Source organism: Lytechinus variegatus, chromosome 1, assembly GCF_018143015.1.
Source record: "Lytechinus variegatus isolate NC3 chromosome 1, Lvar_3.0, whole genome shotgun sequence".
NCBI classification, from domain to species: domain Eukaryota; kingdom Metazoa; phylum Echinodermata; class Echinoidea; order Temnopleuroida; family Toxopneustidae; genus Lytechinus; species Lytechinus variegatus.
In genome coordinates, this window is record NC_054740.1 from 8,860,079 (window position 1) to 8,886,448 (window position 26,370).

General features: G+C 36.8%; 1 protein-coding gene across 4 annotated transcripts in view; it reads left to right on the plus strand.

The window, feature by feature from the left end:
* The first annotated feature begins 554 nt into the window (after positions 1-554).
* The window catches only part of LOC121419827 (kelch-like protein 8), a 60,895-nt gene continuing 35,079 nt past the window's right edge, over positions 555-26,370 (plus strand). Inside the window, exon 1 of one of the 4 annotated variants that reach the window (XM_041614398.1) lies at positions 555-968. In XM_041614398.1, the coding sequence (XP_041470332.1) occupies positions 844-968 (125 nt within the window). In that variant the 5' untranslated portion in view covers positions 555-843. The other 3 variants (XM_041614609.1, XM_041614539.1, XM_041614468.1) reach the window with 3 other exon arrangements.

A 26,370-nucleotide genomic window follows, 5' to 3' on the forward strand; every position in this document is an offset into this window, starting at 1 on the left:
TCATCATTGGACTGGTTATAATGGATTCGAAATTTGTTAACTTTGACTTTGAACTTTGTATCAGAGGGTTGTATAGGGGAATCATGATTGACACCCACAATTCTTAATGAATGCCCAGAACAATATTTAAGCGTCGGTCATTATATTATTTTATTACTGCTGAATTTGGAAGTACATGTAGTTTTGTCGATGGGATATAAATTTGCCTTTGATATAATATATAGAGCAGGAATCATTCAATTCATTTTAAAACATATATCATTATGAAAAGAGAGTAAGTGAGTAGACTTAACCCAATTTAAATTGCCGGGGGGGGGGATAGACCAGCATCTCCCAAGTTCCCGAGTCCCATGGAGACTAAAAAATATAATTATCCAGACGAGAAGTTTTTAAACAAAGAATACAAGTTTCAATTTTTCAATAAGGTTGTTTGAGGGGTGGGCGTTACCAAGCAAAACTCTTTTATTCTCTCCTCATCCCTGAACACGTGCTTGAACAAATTGAATTCAGATATGCCCTCCATTTACCCTCGAACTGTCATCAAAATCAGGGAGCAAAACCCTCTCTGCGAGCAGTTCGATTTGAGTTCAGCTCCAAGCCGGTTGTGGGAAGCCCCCATCTGAAGGTCGGGCCATTCACCGCCTAGCTTATTAGAAAATAAGTGCTCCAGTGAAGCTCGTTCGCGTAATGGATGGAAATATCAAAACTATATTTGAAGATTTTGGCGTTTTTCTACCATATTTTATGCATTTTGTTATTTGATCATCACATAAAATATTATTAAAAGGTATTTTAGATGCAAAATTCATTTACATATAACATCTTTTGAAACGATTTGACGCCATGAAGGGTTTATTAAACAAACTTAAGGTGCATTACAAAGACTATTATCGTCGAGCGTACATGCCACCTGCACAATACTGTTCTCCATTGGACGAAGATAACGAAGGGGAAGAGGAAAATGACAGGTAGGAATATACCATTTTCTCCCTATTTTAAACCTTTTATCGCCAACAGTGTCACTTTTAGTCAGGAGTACGTTGATATCTACAGAAAAAATGCATTCATGGCTAAGAGTTGTGAGAAATACTGAAGAAAATGTCGATATTTTAGATTCACATTGGCCCTGGCCGACTTGTCCTTCCGATTTGTCGAGCTCATTCTGACGTTTGTTATTGTTATGATTGTGTTCATATCATTATGCATTGCGCTCATTCATTGACTACGTGTGGTGGTCGTACTGCAATGCACGATACAGACAGCATGAGTGAGAATTGAATGTGAATTTGTGTGAACAAAGTATGAAGGGGCATGCTGGTATGAGTAGGCCCAATAAAGGTGAATCAATGTAGATTGTTGAACCAAATGTGTTGTACAGGTGACGTAAAATTGTACTACTGGTATGGCAGTGTATCCTATTGCCGGACACTTTCATTTCAGTGCTTTAAAAAAGACAACTAGAGGAAATACAATCAAGAAAAATTATCACTTGCTATTCCAAATATTCTGAAAATCATGAATATGATGAAATTATTTTATATTTTCCAACCATTTTCTTTGCACCGCACTTGCCGCATACCCTCCGCGAAAAACAATTATTTTCGTGCGTGACAAATTATATTGTAATTCCGGACGCGCGCCGGACGGGTAAAAATATTCTTGATTATAATGATGTAAGAAAGAATTGGTGTGATTTTTTTCGAGATTAATCATCTCATGAGTAAATTCTAAGTTTTTGTTTGCTTTCTTATAACGATTCTGATCAGATCTTTGTTATAAATTTGCGTTTGCTAACTAATTTCCTTTTTTTTAATTGCGCGTTCGATATTGCACTTCCAAGTGTTAATGATGCTCGTTCATATCGTAAGACTCAAGTTAAGTTCTATCGATGCGCTGTCGATCATTGATGGCTCTCCAACATGGTAAACCTCGCACACGGCCGGGGTAGTACCGGGAACATTGAGAACTAGCCGTCGACGATTTAATCGATGGAGCGTACGAGATTGAAATTCGGCAAGTCAGGTCCGTATTTCAATCAGAAAAAAGATCAATTGGGATCAATTGTTAATGCCAAAACTGTGTTATATGTTATTTCAAGCCTTTTCTGTCATTTTTAGAGAAAAATAAGGTAAAAGTTATATTTTCGCCTTGTTTTTGCAATCTCGTTCTTTGAATTGATCTGTGATATTGAACTGCGGAAGTCTTACGGTACGAAATTGATTTCCTACGCAGTTATATGCGCGTCCGGAAATATGATAGTGTCCGGTAATACAATACGTCACTATATATTATAATTAGGTCCTTCCCTCGCATGAATGATGAAGGTAAGTGAAACTCTGAGCTCTGACTGTGTTGTATATTTCTGATGTTTACCGAAGATGTACAAAGCAACCGCGGGAATTTTTGACCAATCAAAATCAGCGGAATAAAGGAAGAAACTGACTGTTTTTTTTAGCAATTCCGAATGCAACTCCAGTACTCGGCCAAAGTGCCAAGCGGAGCGAACTGCGTGTGTTAGACATGCGCTCGCCATTCACTGCAATGCAAAAATCTACGTCTAGGCCTAGTGCTCTGTCTGCACGATCGCTCATCTGAGTAAAGTGCCTAATTGTAGTGTGAATTTAAAATTAATCCATTTGAGCCAACAAAACAAAAGTATAAATAATCATACATTTATGATTTTTGGTTGAAAAACACGATTTGCAGTTACCTTGACCTTGTACATGGAATCATGTTTTTGAGCAATTTTGGGCCCGACATGCACATAGAAAATGTTGCGTCCATGTAATTTAGAAAGCGTGCACTCAGGCGTTGCAAATTTGGTCTCAAATGATGCGCAAGACTTGAAAGTAGTAATTCTGCGAACGGTGCAGTAAAAAAAATTCGCGTGACGGCGTAGTGACAAAATTTGTCAAGGGGGGGGGCTCAAATAGACCCCCTCCCCAGTTTGATAATGGTTAATAATTGCATTATGGGCCTACAGTAGACCTTAAATGCACACTCAGACCTAACTGAGAAACAAAACAAGCATTGCTTACAAGACATGTTCAAAAGAGTGTGAAATACTGTATACATTTTTTTCTCATAACCAATGTTTTTATTCATAATTATGTTTGGGGTAAGTTGGAACATGTTCCAACTAACCCCAGAGGCCCTTATGATATTAGCCTACAGCAGAAATAAGAAACTTCACCATGGTATTTATTTTGCAGCTTGGTACAAATGTCTATCATTATTATACCCCCAAACTGGCCAACTTGATCTATAAACTTCTCTGAGATAAAGCATTTCTGAAAGAAAAAAAATTCTCAGAAGGTGAAAAAACAAATATTCCTCCCTAACTTCAGGCTTGTTGCACATGAGTTGTCTGTAATATGGGGGATGGCTGTTGATAGTTGCAATAAATTGAGGGCAGTATTGCATAACTTTATTTAAAAGGCATTAAAGAAAATTACAATGTTTTAACTTACCCCGCGTTTTAAATCCCAATCTCCCCTATTGTCAACTTGAATTTGAACAAAGTAAATAAACACTATTATCAATAAAGGGGAAGTTTACCCTGACAAAAACTTTATTGTAAAAATAGAAGAAAAATATTTAGAAATATTGCCAAAGGTTTGAGAAAAATCCATCAAAGACTAAAAAAAATACTAGAATTTTAATTCGTTTTAGGGACGAATTAGGTGATCTGTCTGTGAATCTCCTGATCACGATCTAATTTTCGATTATTATAACCATGTCAATGCAGATCAATATGATCATCATGATAATAAACGGACTTTTATTAATGAAAGAACATTAAATACAGCTAAAAGACAAAAAATTAGGTTGTGTAAAAGATCTTGTTTTATTAGAGAATGCCAAATGCAATTTTGCAAGTGACTACACGAAATAGTGAAAATAATGTTGCCGGAATCCATGAATGTAGAATCAAGTTTTGGGAAAAATCGGTATTAATAGAGGTTACACACAAATACATGAGCAAAAAAAATTAAAAAATTGTCTAGTGAGTTTCGAATCAAGGACCTTCGAGTTGCAAGGCAGGTACGCTATCCATTAGACCACAAAGCTTCTAATACTTTCATCATTCAAAGAATGACTATTATCTCAAGTTGACTTATGGCAGTGAAAATTGGCATTGTGATATGCCTCTATAAATTCTCAATTTTGAGGATAAAAAATAAATAAAAATGAAGATTTTAGAAAATATTTAGTAAGAGTATAAACTCAGCTACAATATGTCGAAATCTGGGGGAAAAACGACCAACAAATACGGAGTTATAGTCATATTTGCAAAAATATTAAAACGTCATAAAACAAAAATGGAAATTTTTTAGTTCCGACGCCATTTTGATGACGTCATGATAAATTTAAGGGTCAAATGTGACATGAAATCACATCTACAATTCATACCCTATCTGAATATGAAAGAAAATTTAGGGGTCAAGGTCAACAGACTATCTGAAGAGTTATATTGAATTTTGTAAAGGCATGTTTTTGCACATATTTGACCTATTGTGAACGCGCTTAACTTACGAACAGCTTTATGAAATGGCCCCCAGACAAGTGATTCCCTTAAAATTTGCTCTGGGATGGTTTCAAGCTCGAAATCATTTCAAAGAAAACAATCCGCATAAACAGCTCCTCTATGATTTACAGGTTTGGTGCTCGTTAATGACCAATCCATGTAGAAGATTGATGTGTTATAAGCCAAAAACATTCATAAAAAATGGGTGGGTGCTGAAATGCTGTCCTGTGTTTATTTTTTGTGCCTGGGTAAAGAGCATAGGTTCAAGAGATCATCAACAAGTCTGGAGCTTGTAAGAGTATTGTTGACAGTGATGGAGTGGTTGGTATCCCACCCTGGCTTGTATCCTAACATGAATTGATGGGGGAACAACATTCAGAGTTTTACATGTACCACAATTCTAAAGGTTACATCATGTTGAGTCACTATTCAATTACCCTAATGCAAGCCTGTGTAGTATGCCTTTATGGTGTAATCATCTCATGCCATCAACTTGCTGAAAGCTTGTGTTTTGCCAATTTCTGTCAGGCTGACACTTTTGAGTAGAATTTATTACAGGTTGAAATTTGAAACCAATTAATATTCTTTGTCTCTTAAAGCTGACCATGAAACTGTAGGTTAAAAGTAATATTAGTGTTAAAGTCCAAAGTTTTTGGTGTATTCCTTGATAAAATTTGGCACTGGTTTCCTCATCTGATAATGCAGCTTAAAAGAGTTTTAATCACCCGTTGAAATGCTGTTTATGTTAAGTTGATTTATAATTCAGAAAGGCAGTCAGCTCTGGAATTTCAACTTATAGACTGATTCTAGAGGTTTGAAGTTTAATAAGTGGAATACTGAATTTCAACATTGAAGCATTGATTTTCTTTTAAAAAAGGAAGAAATATGATTCTTGGACAAATTTGTTATCGACAAATGTTATTACCAAAATTTTATGATTTTGGTAATAACATACAAAATGTGCAGTTGTAGAGAGAGAGAGAGGGGGGGGGGGGGTGTACTCGCATCCATGGAAAGGTGTTCCTATTTGGTAGTTTGGCCCAATAGCCTGTGCTTTATACATGTAAGAGAGCCCAAAGTATCATGCACCAGAATAAAAAGAATAATATGCCCATTCTATGTAACAGTATCTTTTGCTGAATGACAATACCCAAAAAGTTGTTGAATTAAAGTAATCCTTTCAATGTTGTTTCATTCTTTAAATTAATGCAATGAAAAACAAAAGATTGCAATGTCTATACAGCAAATTGTTCCCATAAATTAGGCTCTCTACATTATTTCTATTTTTAATACCTTCACTGGAAAAAAGAAACTTCGTAGCAGTGAAGTCAATCTTCATTAATAAGTAAGTGTAAACTTTGTAGTATAGGCCTACATTTAGGATAGGTGTGATATAAGTGTAGTACGGGGTTCTTATCAATTCTCATTCCTAGCACTCTTCATGCACAGAGACAGCCCAGCAGACATGCTATCATGTTCAGAACTTACTGGCCAACCCTCAGCTTTTTAATGTGCAAAAACCTTGTTGCATTCTAGCAACATTCCATTCAAATTATTTAAAGCATATCAATATTCATTTAAATGCAAATCAATAGAACAAAGTATAACTGAATATTCATATATACAAACAAAAGATATTCAAACTATATGCAAATTATCCTAAAAGCTTGGGTGCATCAACTTAACATTATAACCAATCAGAAGGAGAGGGGTGGAAGGAGATGGAGAGTGAGAGAGAGAGGAGTGAAGAAAGCTGTATGAAGGATGGTGGAGTGAATAAATACAAAAGAACCTTGTGTGAGGAGTGTACAGCAGATGGTGTATAGGAGTGTGCTGTACATAAAGAATAGAAAGTTAGGATGAAAAGGGTGAATATAAATGAGGGGTGTTCTATTAGAAAAGAGGGGATGATTCATGAATAAGAGTGGAAAGAAATAAAAGTACAAAATCAATCCCTACATAAGTTTAGGGTGAGACCATGTAATAGTCCTGTCAGGCGATCAATAAAAAGTAATAAAACTCTACCAGGGAATAATATTTGTCATATTTTGGCAGGTTTATAGAGATGTCAGACAGACACACTCTCCACATGGTTCAGTTTTAATATCCATGTGAACTCCTATGGGAAGAATTATAATGTCTGTCTCAACTTCGTAGAGTTTGAGTTCAAGAACTGATGGATGATAACTCTTGTGACCACCAGACTAAGTATCCCTGGAAGCTTGTCTCGGGCTTGAATGAAGAACTTGAAGGGCGATTCCATACGTGTAGTACAGGACATTTTGACAACAATTTCTAGTTTTCTAGCCGAATTTTTATCTGATTTCAGATTTTTTTGTTTTGATTTTCAGCTGAATTTCAGCTTATATTTGGCTTTCCTCGGTACAAAAAGTATGGGAGCTCTTTCTAGTTCAGACTTTTTCAATACTCTTCAGCTTTTTTCAGATCTTTTTATTTGTGACCACTCACACCCCTGTAAAATATTCTCTTTTGTCAATGATAAAGCTACAGTGGGTGGTCGTGTGAAAAACTGATTTATAACCAACACAAAAAAATGATTATAGTGAGTTGGTGAAAATGTTGTGTGTCGTACGGGACGCAGAAATATCCCGTACGACACGCAATGTTTTAGGCTCTAATCCACCTATGGACTACATACTTTTGTTGGTTGTCGGTTTTTTGCATGTCTACCCAGTAGTACTTTAATATTTATACCACAAAGCAAATTGAAGTTCTTTGTTCGTTTGGACAGCAGGTTGAAAAATGTTGTGAAAATGGCTTAATTTTTAGCATGGAATTGCCCTTATGATAAAATTGTATTAATTCAGGATGTGACAGGAAGAGTATGGAGTTGCAGGGTTTAGGTCCTTGGGAGAAACAACCTCCAAGATCACTGCTAATTTCTCAGATAATTCTCAGATAATTGTATAACAATGCCAAGTTAAACATATGTTTTTGTTGCCTTTTCCCTCATTTCTCTCTCCCTGCCTCTCCCTACATGTTTGTTTATTCTAATAATTCTTCTTATAGATACATTATTTCTTACTGCATCTGCACCTAGGGATCCTTCAACCATCGGTTTTAATGCTTTTACTTTTTGCCCCTTCGTGCCCTATTTCTTGCTCATTATTTTGGAAGACATAAAATTTACAATTACTTGTTTCATGAACTATATTCTATTTTTATAGTAAAAGCCTTGTTGACACTTTTAAGTTTATGGAAATCTATACTTTTTAAATGAATTTTTGTTTGTAAAGTGTAAACTCAGTTTATGTAAAATATTGAGTGAAATGTACTGTACAGTATAGAAGATTAATAAAACAATTACCATTGAATCATGAATCTCTTTCATACACAGCATCAGTGGCTGTTGACAGGGCTTGTTAAACTTTGTTTATGGTTGAAATCCATAGCTAAGGTTCAATAATAATTTTCATGGAATGGTAGATGTGTTGATTTATGAAGAGGGTTCAATGTGAGGATTAGGCTCAGACCTCGGGTCCTCTGGCCCACACAGACAGGGTCATAATTTTGGCTTTGTTTACTGTCAATAAATGCCATGATGCTATGAATCATGGTCCACTGTTTAAATTCTCCAAAAGTATTCTTGACAACATTTTCATACAGAAGTTTTACCCCCATTCCGTTTCCTAGAAAGAAAAGGAAAGATAGTAATAAAAACGATTCCATCGACAGGTTCAAAAGTTTTGGGATCATACCAGTTTTTGTGAGTATACAATATGATATGACAGACAGTGACTTGTTCTTGTAGAGAAGAAGAAGAGCCTTGTGAATAATGACCTGGACAGAGGATGGCAAATGTACTGTAGATTCATGACTTGCCAATGGATGCAAATACAGATGGAATGAAAACCCCAGACGGCACGATTTACAACTTTCTGGGGGGGGGGGGATGTATACTGGCACTGCTTATAAAAGATTTTATGTTTCATAGGTGCTGTGATGTCTCAGAGGTCATTTCTGCAGGTCATTTCTCCTTCATGCGTTGATGAGTATTCATATTGAATTGTTTTTCAGGGGTCGGGTATTAAGCTTGCCCCCTGGCATGTGATCACACACCCATTCCTCCTGGTGTTGAAAGGTGGGAGAGGTTTACATGTGCACCAGCTTTAATAGGGGTTGTTCGTACCATGGACCTACTACAACATGTTCGTACAGAGCAGAAACCTTAAAATTCAATGTCAATGAAAAGTTTTTCTATGCAACATGGTAGGAAATATGTAGGTTATACTTTTTGGGAGCTGTCTTTCCACATTGGGGCAATTGATGAATTTTTGGGGCTATTACATTCATTTAAAGGGCCACTATTTCACAACAAGAAAAATTAAGTGAATAGCCTGTAGCCTCATTTGTGCCATATTGAGGAATATTGCTTTTTCTATAAAATATTTGTGTATGTTGTTTTGCAGATCTTAGGGCATCTCTAGAAATTATGGTCACCCCAAAGCTTTCTATTTAGGGAATTATAAGGATGAAATTGCCTACTTCACTTACCTGTATGCTGCTTGCCTGCTTTGCATCTGGCAAGCACTACTTACTACACTGTACATGTACATGTATGACCCCGTTGTCATCTTCTCCTTAAACTAGTGTAGCAGAAACCAGTTTAGATGCTTGAAGTGGTCTCTGATCCCGTTCTCACTACACTTTCTAAAAATAATTTCCTGGAAACCAGTTTGGAAGATCACTGTGATAGCATTCCCATTTGATCACCCGAAAGTGGTTTTCAAAATCACTTCGTGTAAAGCGATATTGTTGCTATGGAAACGCTCTCAGTGAGGTGACATGTTTTGGGCGAAATTAGAAACCACTGCGTAGGCATTCTACACCTGTCATGAAGAGTAGCGCGCTCAAAATGTGCGAAGATCACTTGTAAAGCAATCTTGTTGCTATGGGAACGCAGTCACTAGGGTGACAAAATTAGAAACCGCAGCGTAGGCATTCTACACAGTGTGTGGAGTAGCATGCTCGAAATATGCGAAGAACGATTCCTGAAGAATGGTTGTGTCCTCACGCTAAAACCAATGTAACGGGGCAAAGCGATCTTGAAAACTACATGTACATTGCAAGGTGAAAATAATGAACTGGTTTAGAAGATCACTTCCAAGATCGCTTCGACCATTCTCATTACACATTAAAATAGTTTCCACTCAGGCCTAATTATTTTCCAGTAAACTAGTTTCCAATAAGGAAGGCAGTGAGAATGGTGTCTTGGAAGCGATCTTAAGTGGTCTTCCAAACCATTCTGGAAAACCACCTTAGTTTTCATTACCCCTTTGCTTCATTGTACTGGTTTAAGCGTTGATGAACATTCAGCGCCGTTCTTCGTTCAGGAACCAATCTTGGCACGGAAGTACAAGAATATACAGGTACATGTATGCATTTTTGGCGTGCTGCTGTGTGTATCTGCGGTTTCGAATTTCGTGCAAAACATGTGACCCCACTGATACTCCTTTCATAAACCTATCCTCCAATTAGCCGCCTAAGAGTAATGCGGATAATTCAATAAAAAATGCGTTCACAAACCCCGAAAATAAGCCGCATTATTTTTACGAGCACCCGTCCTGAAAAAGGCGGATAATCGTCATGACAACTGGACACGCCCCCTCCGATGCGGTTGTGTTGGAAAAGGGTGACCTTGTGACCGCACCATGGCAATTATCCGTAATTCATAAACTCAAAATCTTGTCCCGATGCTGCTATTATGTGGATAATGCATAATACATGTAGCAGCATCAAAATAATGCGAATAACTCTTGTCCTCCTCCAATTTTACGACCAAATTATGCTGCTATTAGCAGCATTATTGGGTTTATGAAAGGGGTATGAATGTGAAGTGGTTCTTAAAACCAGTCTAGGAGATGGTGATGAGAATTCTCACAAAGCGATCTACTTAATTGATTTCCTAAAATGGTTCAAGTGCAACCAGTTCCAGAAAGTATACTGAGAACAGGGATATCAAACCTAGTAGAAAGTCATTGACCATGTATGTCAACAGGTACAGTCAGGTGGTTGGAAATTAAAACAGGAAGCCTGGTATTAAACAATCATGCATTTATTTGGTTTGATTTTTATTACATTCACAGTTTACAAGAGCAGTTCATTGCCTTATAAGTTACAATGATTGCTGATTCCTTGTGTAGATTTATTAAACTAAAAGGAATGCTATGTATTGGGCTAACATTGCTGAAAGAGTGGATTATTTTGCAGGTATTAACCACACCACTTTAGCCTAGTTTTTTGTGCATAATCCCCCAAAATGAATTATTTTGAATGTGTACGCATATGAAATGACAATCTTTTTTACTAGAGAAAAATATTGATTGTACATGGAAATTAATTTTGATGACGTGAGTTCAAAAGACTCACAATAAAGAATTTGGTTCATCTTTTCTGGTCTTGGAATATCATGCACATATTCTTGTTATGTACATGTAGGCTTGTAGCCATGTAATGTTTCAAAGTTCTAAACAATTATAGTGGACTAACACACCCATATTTTGTGTTGTTTTAGGTTATTCAAGTTCACGTTCTCTGAAATGTTCAAGGTCATTGGAGGCGAAAGTTATGTATGGTCACTAGTCAAAATGATTTAAATGCTAAATCTTGAAACTGAAAATGTTTCTCAGTTTTGACCAAGGTGGGGTAGAAAATGTCATTATTCATGATGGCAGCAACCTGTCTTGAATACATGTACATGTACATGTAGCTCAATAAACCTCCCCCCCCCCATTTCATAAAAAATGAAAACTACATGTATTCTAACTTTGCAATAATGGTAACTACTTAGTAACTAACGTAACAGGGCTCAACCGCCAATCACAGTCAAGGTACAACAAGAAGGAAAGAGCATGAAAAGGGAGGAGGAGAGAAAGGAATAGTCTGAGAGTATGAGAGAGAAAGGGAGAGAGGGGCAGACAGAGAAGAAGAAAGTGGGAGGGGTCAAGAGCAGATAGAATTTGGGAAGGATTAAACTCCAGGTCAGACAAAGTTCAATAACTCTAGACTGGCTCTCAAGTGTCACATTGTTGACTTCCTTAATAATATCTCAGTCTATATTTCATATTTCATGGGGTGGATGTCATGATTTATGGTATAACAGCAATAAAAATGAAGAAGGTGGAAAGATGCATGTAATTGTAAATGGTCAGTGCAGAGCAAATTACCCATATTTCATCCAAACTTGGAATTTTACATAAAATATCAATTTTGTGTCATTTCAGGTCTTCATTTTGGTTGGGGTGTGAATATGTTAATATGTTTTGTTGGGGTTTTCAGTTTGGCATGTTCTTGTTCTTAAAAAAACATCCCTTGTTATTAAAGGGCAAGTTGATTTTAAGAAATAGAGAACAACAAAAAAAAAGTACATATAAACTGAAAATTTATTGAAAAATTGATTTTGAAATAAGAAAGTTATGTCATCAAACCTCACCTGGGTTGAGTGCAGTTTTTGTGGATAAATTTCTTGCTGAAGAAATACATCCTATGGCAGGGATTCAAACCCACACTGGCTACCCTTCACATACCATACATTGAATAATGCACAATGGCACTCCTAAAGTAGGGTCTACATGAAGTATAAATTGTACCTTAAATTGCATCATATGTTCCTAGGGATGCCCTTAGCAGCATGTATAATCGCATTGTGTAAGGGCGTTTCTGCACCGACATGACGATATGCTACTAAACAATACAGACCCTAAAGATGTTCCTTTGAGAACCCCTCCCCATACATGCAGAATGTATTCATTGAATTCTACCACAAGTCAAGTCTGTTTAATGGATGCCAACATCACCACGTTACATGATTCCTTTCATATTCTCATTTTACATACGAAATGAGCATTTAGCAATATTTCATAGTCAGCAAAATTTGCTACATGATACGATTTATGACACTAATGGGGCCAGTATTTATTGTACATGGATGTATGGGTCAATGTAGGGTCATCCTAATAAGAAACAATGGATGTCTTTTTATGTGTCTGTGGAGACCTTCCCTGTCAAATTTGATTTTTCAGACGAATCAATAATAGCTTTACTTAGAATGAATTATTTTTTTTGCATTTTCTAGAACATAATTTTGCAAAATGTCTGCAATATTGTCAGCACATGTACTGTACATGTACATTGGAAACCAAAGTCACTTTCAAAGTTTCAGTTGCCAACTGGATGTGCAAAAACTGTAAATCCATGTATAGTGTGTATTCCCCAGAAAAAAAACATACCTGTATTTGCAAGAAGATCAGAACATGACAGTTATTGTATAAAAGGTCACTCAAGGTGCATTTTGGATATTATAAGAATTTAATTTCTTAATCCATAGAGCTATGCTTGATCTATGAATAGACTGAATCCATTAAAAAAGTATGTACATGTATTTCAAGTAATAGGCGATTATTTCAGTGCATTCTGAACTATTGAATTTCTTTTTTCCCCATGTGAATTGTGATAATTGCTTTTCCCTAGCACCTTGCATTCAAGATCACTTTTCTTTCTTTAGTTGTCTAGGGTTTTGAATCTTATGAGTCTTTATTTTGAATTTTGCCCTTGGACCCCCACAGAAATCCCATGTAGGTTTTGCAATTATCCCAGCTTTATTTTCATGTTTGCATTGATTAAAAATGCCTGCATCTGGTCTGAGAATAATTGCTCCCAATGAAAGCCAGCTGTATGGTGGTCCTAAGATAACTTTTTCCTTGAACTTGGTATGAAAATAAGAGGAATTCTGGTTATTCCCATGGAGAGTAAGAGGATTTGAGAGGTGAAAACATATGTGTCATATTCAATGTTTTTCAGAATGTTTTTTAAGTAATGTTCAACATATTATTTTTTAATCGAAAATGGATTTATGAGGAGTCAAGTTTTTCTCAGTTATAATGCAATTTTGTGTTCATTAAAGGTCAAGTCCACCTCAGAAAAATGTTGATTTGAATCAATAGAGAAAAATCAGACAAGCACAATGCTGAAAATTTCATCAAAATCGGATGTAAAATAAGAAAGTTATGACACTTCAAGGTTTCGCTTATTTTTAACAAAATAGTGATGTGAACGAGCCAGTTACATTCAAATCAGAGAGTCGATGATGTCACTTACTCACTATTTCTTTTGTTTTTTGATTGTTTGAATCATACAATATTTCAATTTTTACGAATTTGACGATTAGGACCTTGCCTGACGCACAAAATGTTAAAATAATGGAATTCGACGTGTTCAGGGAGGAATGAACTTCATTTCACATGACAATGACGAGAAAATCAAAATATTTCATATTTCATATAATAAAATACAAAAGAAATAGTGAGTGAGTGATGTCATCAGTTCCTCATTTGCATACCGACCGAGATGTGCATATAACTGTTTTGTGAAATGAAGCGAAACTTTGAAATGCCGTAACTTTCTTATTTTACATCCGATTTTGATGAAATTTTCAGTGTTATGCTTGTTGAATTTTTCTCTTTTTATTCAAATCAAGTTTTGTTGGGGTGGACTTGTCCTTTAAGGTCAGGACCTTCTTCTTACCTGCTCAAATGTCAACCTTTTGTTGTCGTAGTTATATTTATTTATTAATTTATATATTTATTTGTTTATTTACAGTGCACTGTAGTTATATTTAAAATATATTCTTTTTTAAATATCTATATTGAAAATTAATGTTTTGAGGGAATGAGGTCCTACAACTCCCCCCCCAAAAAAAAATATACAGTTCACTCTCATTTTCTTTCATGTCTCTGACTTTGTGCCTGCCCCCTGTCCGAGCTTTCTCCTCCATGCCTCCCTCTTGTTCCTCTCTCTGTTAGACCCCTTTTTCATGGAAATCATTTGCCCATGGCCCGCCCCACCCCCAGTCCAGTTGCAACCTTGACTAGAATTATAAGGTGGTTTCAGACCGCCTCGAAGTTCGTCAGTTCCAGGTATTTTCTGATCGGGAAATTTACCCCAATCAGAAAGTACCAGGTAATTTAGGCAGTCTGAAAGCAAATTACCCAAATCTCCCCGAAAGAAAATACCCACTATTTTTGTCTCGCCTGCGTAGCGGATCGAGACATGGGTATCACTATTTCCAGCGTCGGCGGCGTCGTTGTCAACATTGTGTACTGAGAAACCCAATAACTTTCTATAGCTTCGAGGTAGGATTGCCAAATTCATACAAGAGGTCCATCTCTTGAAGGTGCAGGTCAAGTTTAAGTGCGAGTTGAATTTAATGAAGGTCAAAGGTCAATGAACTTTCATGACTGGCACTGGTGTATTTTACACATAATAACTTTTTATATCTTTGAGGTAGGATTGCCAAATTCATACAAGAGGTCCATCTCTTGAAGTTGCAGGTTAAGTTCGAATGTCAGTTGAATTTGATTAAGGTCAAAGGTCAATGAACTTTCCATGACTGGCACTGTGCTATGTTGTACACATAATTACTTTCTATATCTTCGAGGTGGGATCACCAAATTCATACCAGAGGTCCATCTCCTGAAGGCACAGGTCAAAATTCGAATATGAGTCAAATTTGAATAAGGTCAAAGGTCAATGAACTTTCCATGACTGGCACAATTGTGTTGTACACCCAATAACTTTCTATAGCTTCGAGGTAGGATTGCCAAATTCATACAAGAGGTCCATCTCTTGAAGGTGCAGGTCAAGTTCAAATGTGAGTTGAATTTGATTAAGGTCAAAGGTCAACGAACTTTCCATGACTGGCACTGTGCTGTGTTTTACACATAATAACTTTTTATATCTTTGAGGTAGGATTGCCAAATTCATACAAGAAGTCCATCTCTTGAAGGTACAGGTCAAGTTCGAATGTGAGTTGAATTTGATTAAGGTCAAAGGACAATGAACTTTCCATGACTGGCAATAGCTTTCTATAGCTTCGAAACAGGTATTAAAGATATCTGACTGGTACTGTATGTTCGGATGCTTTTTGCATCTGTTTGTTCCACCAATGGCATGACCTTTATATCTGTTTGTTCCACTAATGACATGACCTATAGTTTTGACATGCAGTCTCTTCATGACTGCAATATGCAGGCGAGACAACGCTTGGTGTTTGTCTTGTTATAGTAGGTACTTGTCAAAATTACGAGAACTTTCGCGGGGATTTTTCCAAGGTCGCAGGTATTTTGGCAGTGTGAAAGCAAATTACAGGAACTTTTAGCCTAGCATGTAATTGGCTGCAGGTACCGTGGATGGCTCAGTGCTGAGAGGTGGAGGTCACCAGGGATGTTCTCCTGTGTACCTTTCATACTGGACACTTTCCCCTTCGCTGGCGAACTTCACCGCGGAAAGGGCAGTATAAAGGGGTATGAATTTCACAAGATATACACATCCTGGCTGATGTGCAAATGAGGGAACAAATGATGTCACCTATTCACTACAGGGTGCTACATAAGCACTTGCCTTATTGCCCGGGGCAAGTAAAAGTTAGAGTCGGGCAAGTGTTTTGTAAAGACCAAAACTACTTGCCCGAATTGGGCAAGCAAACTTCACACAGTAGAAAGCAAAATTCTCACAGCAGAATGACCAATTAGGGTCGATATCATATCGACCCTAATTTTGGTCATGGCAGGCAGAAGTGCAATAACGAGGTAGATCAGTTCATGTCAAAAGAGAGAAAAAGGTCAATGGTTTATAAGAAATCAAAACTTTCTTTTGAAGAGGTAAAACTTTTTTTTCTATTATTTTTCGGGCAAGTGAAATAGATTTTGGGGCAAGTATATTCCAACTATTTAAACATTCACTTGCCCGATTGGGCAAGTGCTTCAAAAAAGTTATGTAGCACCCTGCAATATATATTTTGTGTTTTATATGATATAAAAATATTTTGATTTTCTCCTCATTAATGTGAACCAATTTCTTATAAATAGTGAACATTATTGTGATTTGATGAAGATTTTGTTGTCAAATCTGCAAAAAATATCAGTAAAATACAAAAGAAATATTGAGTGACATCATCAACTCTTTCATTTATATATATCACTGTGTTATAGTACAGTACGTAACTTTTGTATGAAGTCAAATCTGGTTTTGATGAAATTTTCAGTGATTGGCTGGTTTGATTTTTCTATTTTTATTCATATCTACTTTTTAAAGTGGAGTCAACCTTTATATGTTGTGCTGTTTATTATTTTTTTTTACTTTTCTACATTATTTTGTACCAAAATACAGTAGGGAAAGGCGGGGTAAGTTGAGCATAGGGGCAAGTTGAGCCACCAGCCCCTGGCCAATAATGAATGAGTCAGACATTGTGGTGGTGTCATGTATCGATGACCCATAGCATAACCCCTAACCCCACCACATTGTTTTCAACTTTGAAATAAAAAGTAGTTTTTTAGAGGGAAAAAGATGAATTTCAGCCAAAAAAGTAAAAAAGAGTGTGAAATAGATAAGTGCTTTATAAACACACACGTCTTTAAATATAATAAAGACATGATAACATTATTAGCCCAGGTATGGATCTTCATTCTTGTCATAGTCTCTTATATAATGGATGCATAATAAATGTGTGGATACAAAATTATCGCACTAAGTTCGGACTGGGGTAAGTTGAGCCAAACAGCATGGGGCAAGTTGAGCCATGGTAATTCCTATGGTAATGTATCTTAAAAAACAAACAAACCATAAAAATCGATTGAAATGCTCGCTGAAAGGAGCAAATTCACATGACTGCTCTTTTCCTTTTAAAGGATGTTAGTATTTACAGAGAATTAGCAAGTGAAAAGACTTTAAACAAAAAATTGACATGCTGGTTCTCCCCTCATACATTTTGTACATAGTTTTTGTGGCTCAACTTACCCCAGAAGGTGGCTCAAACTTACCCCATATATGGGGCAAGTTGAGCCATTTGACATCGTTTTTTTCAAAGGTCACGATGGCTTTCAGTGTGGGGATAGAAAGTTATATATAGGTGGAAAATATTTCAGAAGAATTAAATTTCAAGGCAAGGTACTTATTTCGACAAGATTATTAATCATATCAATTCTAACATGCAAAAAGCAAAAACTGTCACAACTTACCCTGCCTTCCCCTATTGTCCAAAATCCCTCTACATGTACATGTACATGTATGTGCTGATATTTACTTTCTCGTGCTTTTTGTAACTTTATACAAACTTGTTCATGTGATGTATGCACCATATCACTAAAAACCTTGTTTCCAATTTATTTCAGCAATTGTTTTTTGAATGAACTTCCTTTGTCATTTCTGCTCACAAGTTTAACAAGAATTTTCTACCTGCCTTCTTCTTATCAAGATAAAAAGCTTTGTTGTTTTCATGTCATCAACTCAATTTTAAATTGGTCATTCACACCACATATACAATTGCAATTACAGCGTACATTACATGTATATGGTAATAGTTTTTTAGCTCATCCGGCCCGAAGATATGATGTATACACCATATCACTAAAAACCTGGTTTCCAATTTATTTCAGCAATTGTTCTTTGTATGAACTTCCTTTGTCATTTCTGCTCACAAGATACAAGAATTTTCTTCCTGCCTTCTTCTTATCATAATAAAAAGCTTCATTGTCATGTCATCAAATCAATTCCCACTATTAATTTTAAATTGGTCATTCGCACCACATATACAATTGCAAATTTGCAATTAACAGTGTATATTTTTTATGGTAATAGTTTGTTTTTTAATTACTTTCTTTGTTTTTATTTGTCAGTAGGCCTACTGACTATTACATGTAAAAGTAATGCTTGTGCAGGATGAATAATTCATTAAATTAGTGATAGAATGATGTATTATTATATTCATTCAAAGAACTTTGCATTGGATTTGTATGAAAATTTTCTGTTTATTTTGATAAAACAACTTTTTACTGGTGTTAATGGAGGAAGGGGAAGGGGTGGGGTCATCATTGCTTCCTTTCCTGATATATTAATTTGGATAATACCAGGTTCTGAAGGCTTACAATACAGGCAACCTGCTTATCAAAACCTATCAGTTGTAACTTCCACTTCCCCTAATTTACTTTCCTTTATGCCAGGCCACATTTATGATATCCTCCTTCCTGTGTTAGATGTAGGGACAAGAGAATTCATTAAAAATTATAATAAAGCAGGTCCTCCTTTGATCTACACCAACTTGTCCATACCATGGGTAAATCTCATTTGCTAAAGCTTGAGGTGTCCATTGAAGGAGTGGCTGTGCTCAAGTCATTTTGAAGAAGTCGCACCTTGACATGATGGTTTATCAAATTTGCTGAATATCCTAGAGGCTGTTTGTGTTCCTGCCATGAGGATACCCCTCGTATCTTCCAGCGTTTGTTTACTGCAGTCTTCATTGAGATCACATTGCATAATGCTGTCGGTTTGTTTCACGTCAGGGGATTTGAGAAGAAACTTGCGATGATGAGCAGAGTAGCGAGACACCAAGATCTGTATATGTTTTATTTGAAGTTCTTACAGATCCTGTACATGTAATTGTAGTTTCCATACTTCAGAGATGGACTTCTTGGAACATTATGGCATTGATGTGAGGCTGGCTAATGTTTTGCATTATCAAGTAAATTACAAGGATATTTTTTTCTATTGGAGTAGAGATTTTGACGAGCCCTTCATGGTTATAATTTTCAAGAGCCTTTGCTGTGGATTGAATGAGGATCTCATACAGTGCAGTTCTTCTAATTCTAAGATTTCAAGTTGGTGAAACTTATGAGGAAACATTTGTTTTTGGTGCCTACATATTTAGGTCTTTATAAAGTCTAGCATTGTGAAGTGTTTTATGTTGTACATGTATGCATCTGAGAGTGCACTTTATTTCTTGAACTTTTATAAGGGAGTGGACACAGTATGTCATCTTTATCACACTGATGGATATCTTTTAGATATGAGCGACCGACCATCTTGAAGTCATTGGTCATTCAAGATTGTGTTTAGTTAGACCTTTCGGAGATGCATAGTTGGTGAGTTGCGATGACGGAAGATAGGACTTTGCTTTCTGAAAGGCGTCTTTGTGGTCTTTGTACTAGATTTGGTGGAAAAATAATCGCCATGGATACTGTTTGAAAATTGAGGGGAACTTGGATTGAATTTTATAGATTCTTGCCTGTGAGATTCATAGAATTTTAGAGGAAAGGAAAATGTTTATGTGCTGACGTGGATAATATTCAGAGACATTATATATATGGGATGCAATTTCATCTATAGTACAGGCAGACTTCACTCAATATGGTCTTGTGTCTTGTAGTGTAGTATCATCTTTCGTTACAGCATCATTCCAGATCATATTGCATTTGGATATGATAGTATGTTTCTCGAAGGATACAGTATTCAAAATCCTCTGGATGAAGATTTGTTTAAAGGTTTGGATTAACAGGATATCCCTCTCTGGATATATTGATGTTCTGGATTATGCTCTTTGAAACAAGGGATTCTTTGAGACTCTACACCAAACAGGACTCCTTTCTATGTCTCCCTCTCTTTGCTTTGTCTCGAACTGTGTTCAGTCAAAACATTTTTACCCTCGAAACGTTATTTCAAACCAAGTTGTGTTCAAGCATTTTTGTCTTAAATAAAAAACGCATACTTTCGTCTTTCAAAACGCATACACAGAATGCTGAAATGTATGTAGATGTATAATAAGGAGCTTTTCTTTTTCTACTTTTGTAGAGGATTAAAAATCCATGTGGATTATTCTTTGCAGCAGTTGCAGAGGGCCCAGTCTCAATTGTCTAAAGAATTAGCTTTAATATATGATTGGAAACAGAAGAGATCTTAGTTATAATTTTACATTGGCCTTCATCCAGTGGCTTGCATGTACATGTGCTTCTTGGGTCAAACTCACTGATTTGTGATGTGTTGTGGGTGGGCTTGAAAAAAGGGGAGAACAATGATGTTCCCTAAATAAAAAAATAGGGCCTTCCATCCTGAAGTTACTTTTTGTGTTGTCTGTGTTTTGATTTCTGATTCATGTTCGTGCTTCTAGCTTTGAAATCTTGACTGAACACACTTAAAGAATTCAGAATGTGTGTTGTTGAAGAGATCTCCTACAGTTGCAGATGAATCAGTAGCAGTGTTGTGTCTGTCAGCGTTCATTTTCACAAGGCCCTTATTCGCCCAGCAAGGACATTTTAAATGTGACACACTGAAACCTGAAGCGACTCATTCGTAAATGAGGACTTAACATTCGAGAAACATGCAGTGATGCTCTATTGAACCGTGTATGGAAGCCGAAACCGTAGCCTCCGGGGAAACCGTGAGGAACATCTGGATATTTTATTTTTGGTTTTGATTATTTAAGTGAGCCATGTCTGCTCTCCTAATCAAGGTGTTTCTGTGGCAGAAATTGACTCGGACCCTCTTCATTGCTGAGCACATTCACACGGCTACACGATTCTTTCGCACCTCCTCTCACTAAAGTGCACTACCCCTTCCAAAATTGGATCTTGTATGGAAGTCAGCATCTCAGGGTGTGAAGGGAATGAACGACAATGTCAGTGAGAACAGGGAGCACTTAATTTCAAATGTTGGCTGTTATGTGCCCATCTAATCAAATGAGCCAGCAGAATGTGCTTGTATTAACATTACACTCAGTACATGTACTTATGTTCCCTGCCCCTGCATTTAAAATTTTCCCCTTTGTGTTGAAAGCTGTTCCAGTTTGAACAGTCTTTCAAGAAATCACTAAAGGAGAATTCTGAGCAGTTGTATACACGGCTTTATGTGGTACAATTGGTGTGATATCATCTTTCCTTGCAGAATCTTTCATTGGATTTTCTGAACATTGATTTCAATCTCAGGTTATTTGTCCATCCTACATTTTGTCTCAAGTTTGATCTCTCTGCTCTCAGTTATTGTTGGAATGATGGTAGTGTTTTCTTTCTCCAGTGAGTTTTGGCCCTTAATTTTAGCTTGATATTCCTGAATCCAATTGAATAATTTGCTGCTACTTCAGCGTACCATGATGTCTTCTGACATAGAATAAACTGTACTGGTATAACATTTCACATTGAAGATCTTTTGATAGCACCAAGTGTCTTCCAAGGAGCACATTTTTTTACAATGAAGCGGTAAGATTGTCAGGATATCTATTTGTATATTTTTTCTGTTTATCTCTGTCAATGTTTTTACTGATATCTGTGGGGGTGTCGTGGTCTAGTGGTTTTGACTCGTCTTTCAATCAGAGGGACGTGGCGGTTCAAATCCCAACCATAGCATGTTTTCCTTCAGGAAGAAATTTACCCACATTGTACTGCACTCAACCCAGGTGAGGAGAATGAGTACCCATGATTTCCTTCAGCAAACAAATTTACCCGCATTGTGCTACACTCAACCCAGGTGGAGCTAAAGCCGGTGTAATATTATAGTGCGCCATTGAATGGGCAACTAGATATTCGCCACCTCATTTATGCTATGTATTATATCTGGGATTTTACGTCAAAGAATGTAGGGGATATTTTGAAGTTTGTTTTACATGAAACTTCTAAAAGGTCTGGTTTTGATAATAGGATTTGAATATTGCCACATATATCTACCTAGAGATATACAGTAATATATTCTGAGGTGCATTCTTATTTTTACCACAGCTTTAGCTCAGGGTGCTGCTTCGAGATTGCACTCAGTGCATTTCAGAATTAATACTGTCTAATACCCAAAGACATCACCTTGGTTGAGTGCAGCACAATGCTGTAGGAAAACGTGCCATGGCTGGGATTTGACCCCTCATACCTCTGATTGAAATACAAGAATCAGAACCAATAGACCATAATGTGGCCACAGTACGTAGATGTGAGGACTGAATATTACACAGGAAAAATGTTAAGACTAATTCTAGACTCTCTATAGATATTCAAAACTCATCTGTCATTGTTCGTAGGTGTAATGAAAACTGCATCTACATGTACATGTGTAGGAGGAAGTTAATAAAGCCATGTTCAAATTGTGTGATATAAACTTGATACTGTGAAAGATAATTTGATACAACATGCTTATTTGTCTTTTCTACAAAGTGAAAATTATATGTACATGTAGGCTACATGCCACCTTGATTCTGATTTTGATTGATTATTCTGTTTAACGATAATTTGATTTAATTTTTTCATTGTGTTTTATAAGGTGGTTTCAAACCGCCTCGATCACAAGAATCCCTGTTAAATCACGAGAACTTTTTGGGGCTGAAAAATACCCATTCGGCATTAAGTTCCCGAAGTTACGAGCATGCGCAGTATGGTCTGATAGGCAGGCAAGGTGCGAGATTCAAAATCACTAGCCAAGCAGCCACCCACGCCGCCGCGCCCAACGACACGCTGGGCTAAAAGTTCCCGTAAATTGCTTTCACATTGCCAAAATACCTGCGACCTTGGAAAAATCCCTGCGAAAGTTCTCGTAATTTCGCCAAGTACCTAATTTAGTGGGTATTTTCTTTCGGGGAAATTATGCATAGTTTGCTTTCACATTACCAAAATACCTGGTATTTTCTGATCGGGGTAAATTTCCCGATCAGAGAATACCTGGAACTGACGAACTTCGAGGCGGTCTGAAACCACCCATAGTCTCCTGATATACAGTACATGTATGTTGATTAAGAGCTGTGGCTATCAGAGTGATATTCCAGACTTCCTATTGTGGGAAAGATGAAGATGAAAACATATATTGCAAATTTCCCTTTTTTTCCCCATCAATATATTTTGGGAAAATGACCAAAAATTGGTGTTCTGCATAAAGTTGTTTTTACATGTAAATGCCCTTATAGGTTATTAGAAATAAGAACAACGAAAGCATTGAACATTAATTTGTATTCAAATACATTTATTTTGGTGTGCATTGAAATAGACCCTAGGCAGAACTGTAACATGTTCACACCAGCTTTCACAGCAAACACCAGTTCTCCCTGATCAGACACAACGTTTAACAATCACAACTTTCTATCACAACTTAAGTTTCTATCACAACTTAAAGTTCCAATCACAACTAAATTCAAAATGTAGGACTACATGCAGGTTCATTGGTGTGCATGTATGAATGTGGCTATATTACTTTCAAATATCCTGTGAAACAAAAATCAACTTGGTAGAAATAAATGTGATCCTTCAGTTTTATTCAAGCTGTAAACAAGGAAGTTTCATATTGTACTCCATTGGGATTTCATCATTTCAAAACTAATCTTTAACTGTTCAGTTTTTGTGTTGGCTTCATCAAAATTATATCATGCCAAGAGTGAAAAGGTAAGTATTTTTTAACTAAAATTATTATATATACATGCACATTTTGCTTGATAAATTTGATTGATGTTAAGTGCTCTTATTATGCTCATGTAAAGGATCTGAGGGCGGATAAGATAAAGGGGAAGTTGAAATTTCCGACACCTTTTTGTTTTGATTAAAAAACAACTTTTGTCATTTTGGGCAATTAGATTTGCAATTTGTTGAAAAATAAAAATGGACATCCCATGGATTTGCCCATATACATGTACACCCACCTGTCAAAGATTTGATTGACATGGCTCACAAACAAATAAAGCTCATTAGATGGATGTGATGGTATACTGATTATGCCAATTAACACCTTCTGATATTACACCTCTGATATTGGTTCAAGGTTTTGAGTAGCCTAGCTGATGTTCATGAGAAAATCTGGATTTTGATATCGCTGCTTAAACAACCCTTATACATATCCTGTAGGCCTGTAGAGTGAGGCAGAACCAGAATTTATAAACAGGGGTATGGGCTCAGTTCGTTGGTCCATTGTTTTTTGCTAAAAAGTTTCTTGTTGCCAAGGAATTTGGTTAATGTTACCAATTTTTTTTTGAGGGGGGGTGACCCTGATCTGTTACTGCATTTCAGAACCAGTTGCCAAGCAATTAAGGCTGTTGCGGCTGATTTGCTTTTAACACTCCTTCCCCCCCCCAAATTTAAAGAGAAATTCCAGTAGTTGCAGTAAACAATGATTTTATGAGAAAGTCTGTAAAACCAGGCTTAATTGTCAGAATATCATCGAGGATCTAGATCTGGTACAGTTACCTAAACTGAACTTTGTAAAATCTTGAAATCTACGCTGAAAAACGTTCACACTAGGCGGTTTCAAACCGCCTCGATCACAAGAATCCCTTATAAATTACGAGAACTTTTTAAGGCTAAAAAATAATTATTTTTATAATTATATTTATTAATTATTCCTGCATTCACACCGCCCCGAAACACATCCTTCGGGATAAGTTCCCGAAGTTACGAGCATGCGCAGTGTGGTCTGATAAGCAGGCAAGGAGATTCAAAATCTCTATCCCAGCAGCCACCCACGCCGCCGCGCCCAACCACACGCTGGGATAAAAGTTCCCGTAATTTGCTTTCACATCGCCAAAAGACCTGCGACCTTGGAAAAATCCCCACGAAAGTTCTCGTAATTTCGCCAAGTACCTACTATTTAGCGGGTATTTTCTTTCGGGGAGATTACGCGTAGTTTGCTTTCACATTACCAAAATACCTGGTATTTTCTGATCGGGGTAAATTTCCCGATCAGAGAATACCTGGAACTGGCGAACTTCGAGGCGGTCTGAAACCACCTACTGAAGATCACCAACACAGATAGGCACACGTGGGACAGTGTATTATTAATGCTGGAATAAAGACCCGACGGAAGTGACCAAATCCGCGCTTATTTTGCTTATTTCTCAGCAATTACACAATTTCTCCAAGAATCCTTTGGCACATATTTTTTATTTATACAAACAGACACTTGGGTGGTCATTATATTAGATTCTGTAAAAAGTCACTTTGAGATCGTACCAAAACTGGAACTTATCTTTAAAACTTACATGTAATTTGTGGATGAGTGTCCTCAAATACACCTAGATTAAAATTTTGACATTTGGCTTTTATCAGGAGGGACGATAGCTCAGTAGAGCAGGGGTTTCGTATTCCGGTGACGCGGGTTCGATTAACATTGGTGTGCTAGTTACCAGGTTCCTCGTAGAGGACATTAAGCCTTTGGTCCTCTGGTTGCTTGCTTACAAGCATTCACGCTTTATTAGCAGTCTGGTAAAAAACATTACTACCATTCATTCACCATTATTATGAGCAATGATTTCCTGAGTGAAACCTCCATAGCCAACTTTTCAACACTTGAATCTCTGTAATAATGGTCTAGTGCAGAATGCAGACCCTACATGGGGTGTGTGTACGCTTCCATTTCTGAGGCAGAATCAGCATTTTCAAACGTCATTTCAGATCGCCGATCGCAAACATGGTTCTGGGAATGCTAATGCTTTGTTTTTCAGAGGCAAAATCACGATTTGCAGCTGGCTTCACATCGTAATTTTTGTTGAGCCAGAAAGTGACGTCATATTGGGCGTGTCATTTTTTTTAAATTGCTGTAATGGTCGACATTATTTCAACTTCGAACAATTTCCGATCTTTTTGTAATTGCATGGAGCTACTTGCCATGGCCATAGAATTTTCACCTTGGTGAGGATAGTGATATGAAAAATTATAGAATATTTTTAAATGTAGGTATAGGTATGAAAAAATAAATCTATTTGTTCATGCTACTGGGGCTTTTGGCTCAGCGTTGTCACCTCACCATAACTCATGTTCCAGGTTTTTTGTAAATCCCTCAACATACATCATGATGACAAATTAGATGAGTAGTTAATAATCACACATTATGCAATTGTACATTGGTCATGATTAGAACCAAGGAGATGAGAGGTAATTCTATGGAGGTAAGTTCCTGTTAGAACCATGCGACCGTATTTGCCCAAGGATTTTCATCTCACCGGAAGCATGTACATGTACCAAATGACGTCATTTAAACACATTTACGTTATCTGTTTAATACTTCCCCAAAACCTTGATTCTGGTCAAACTGCGTTTGGAAAT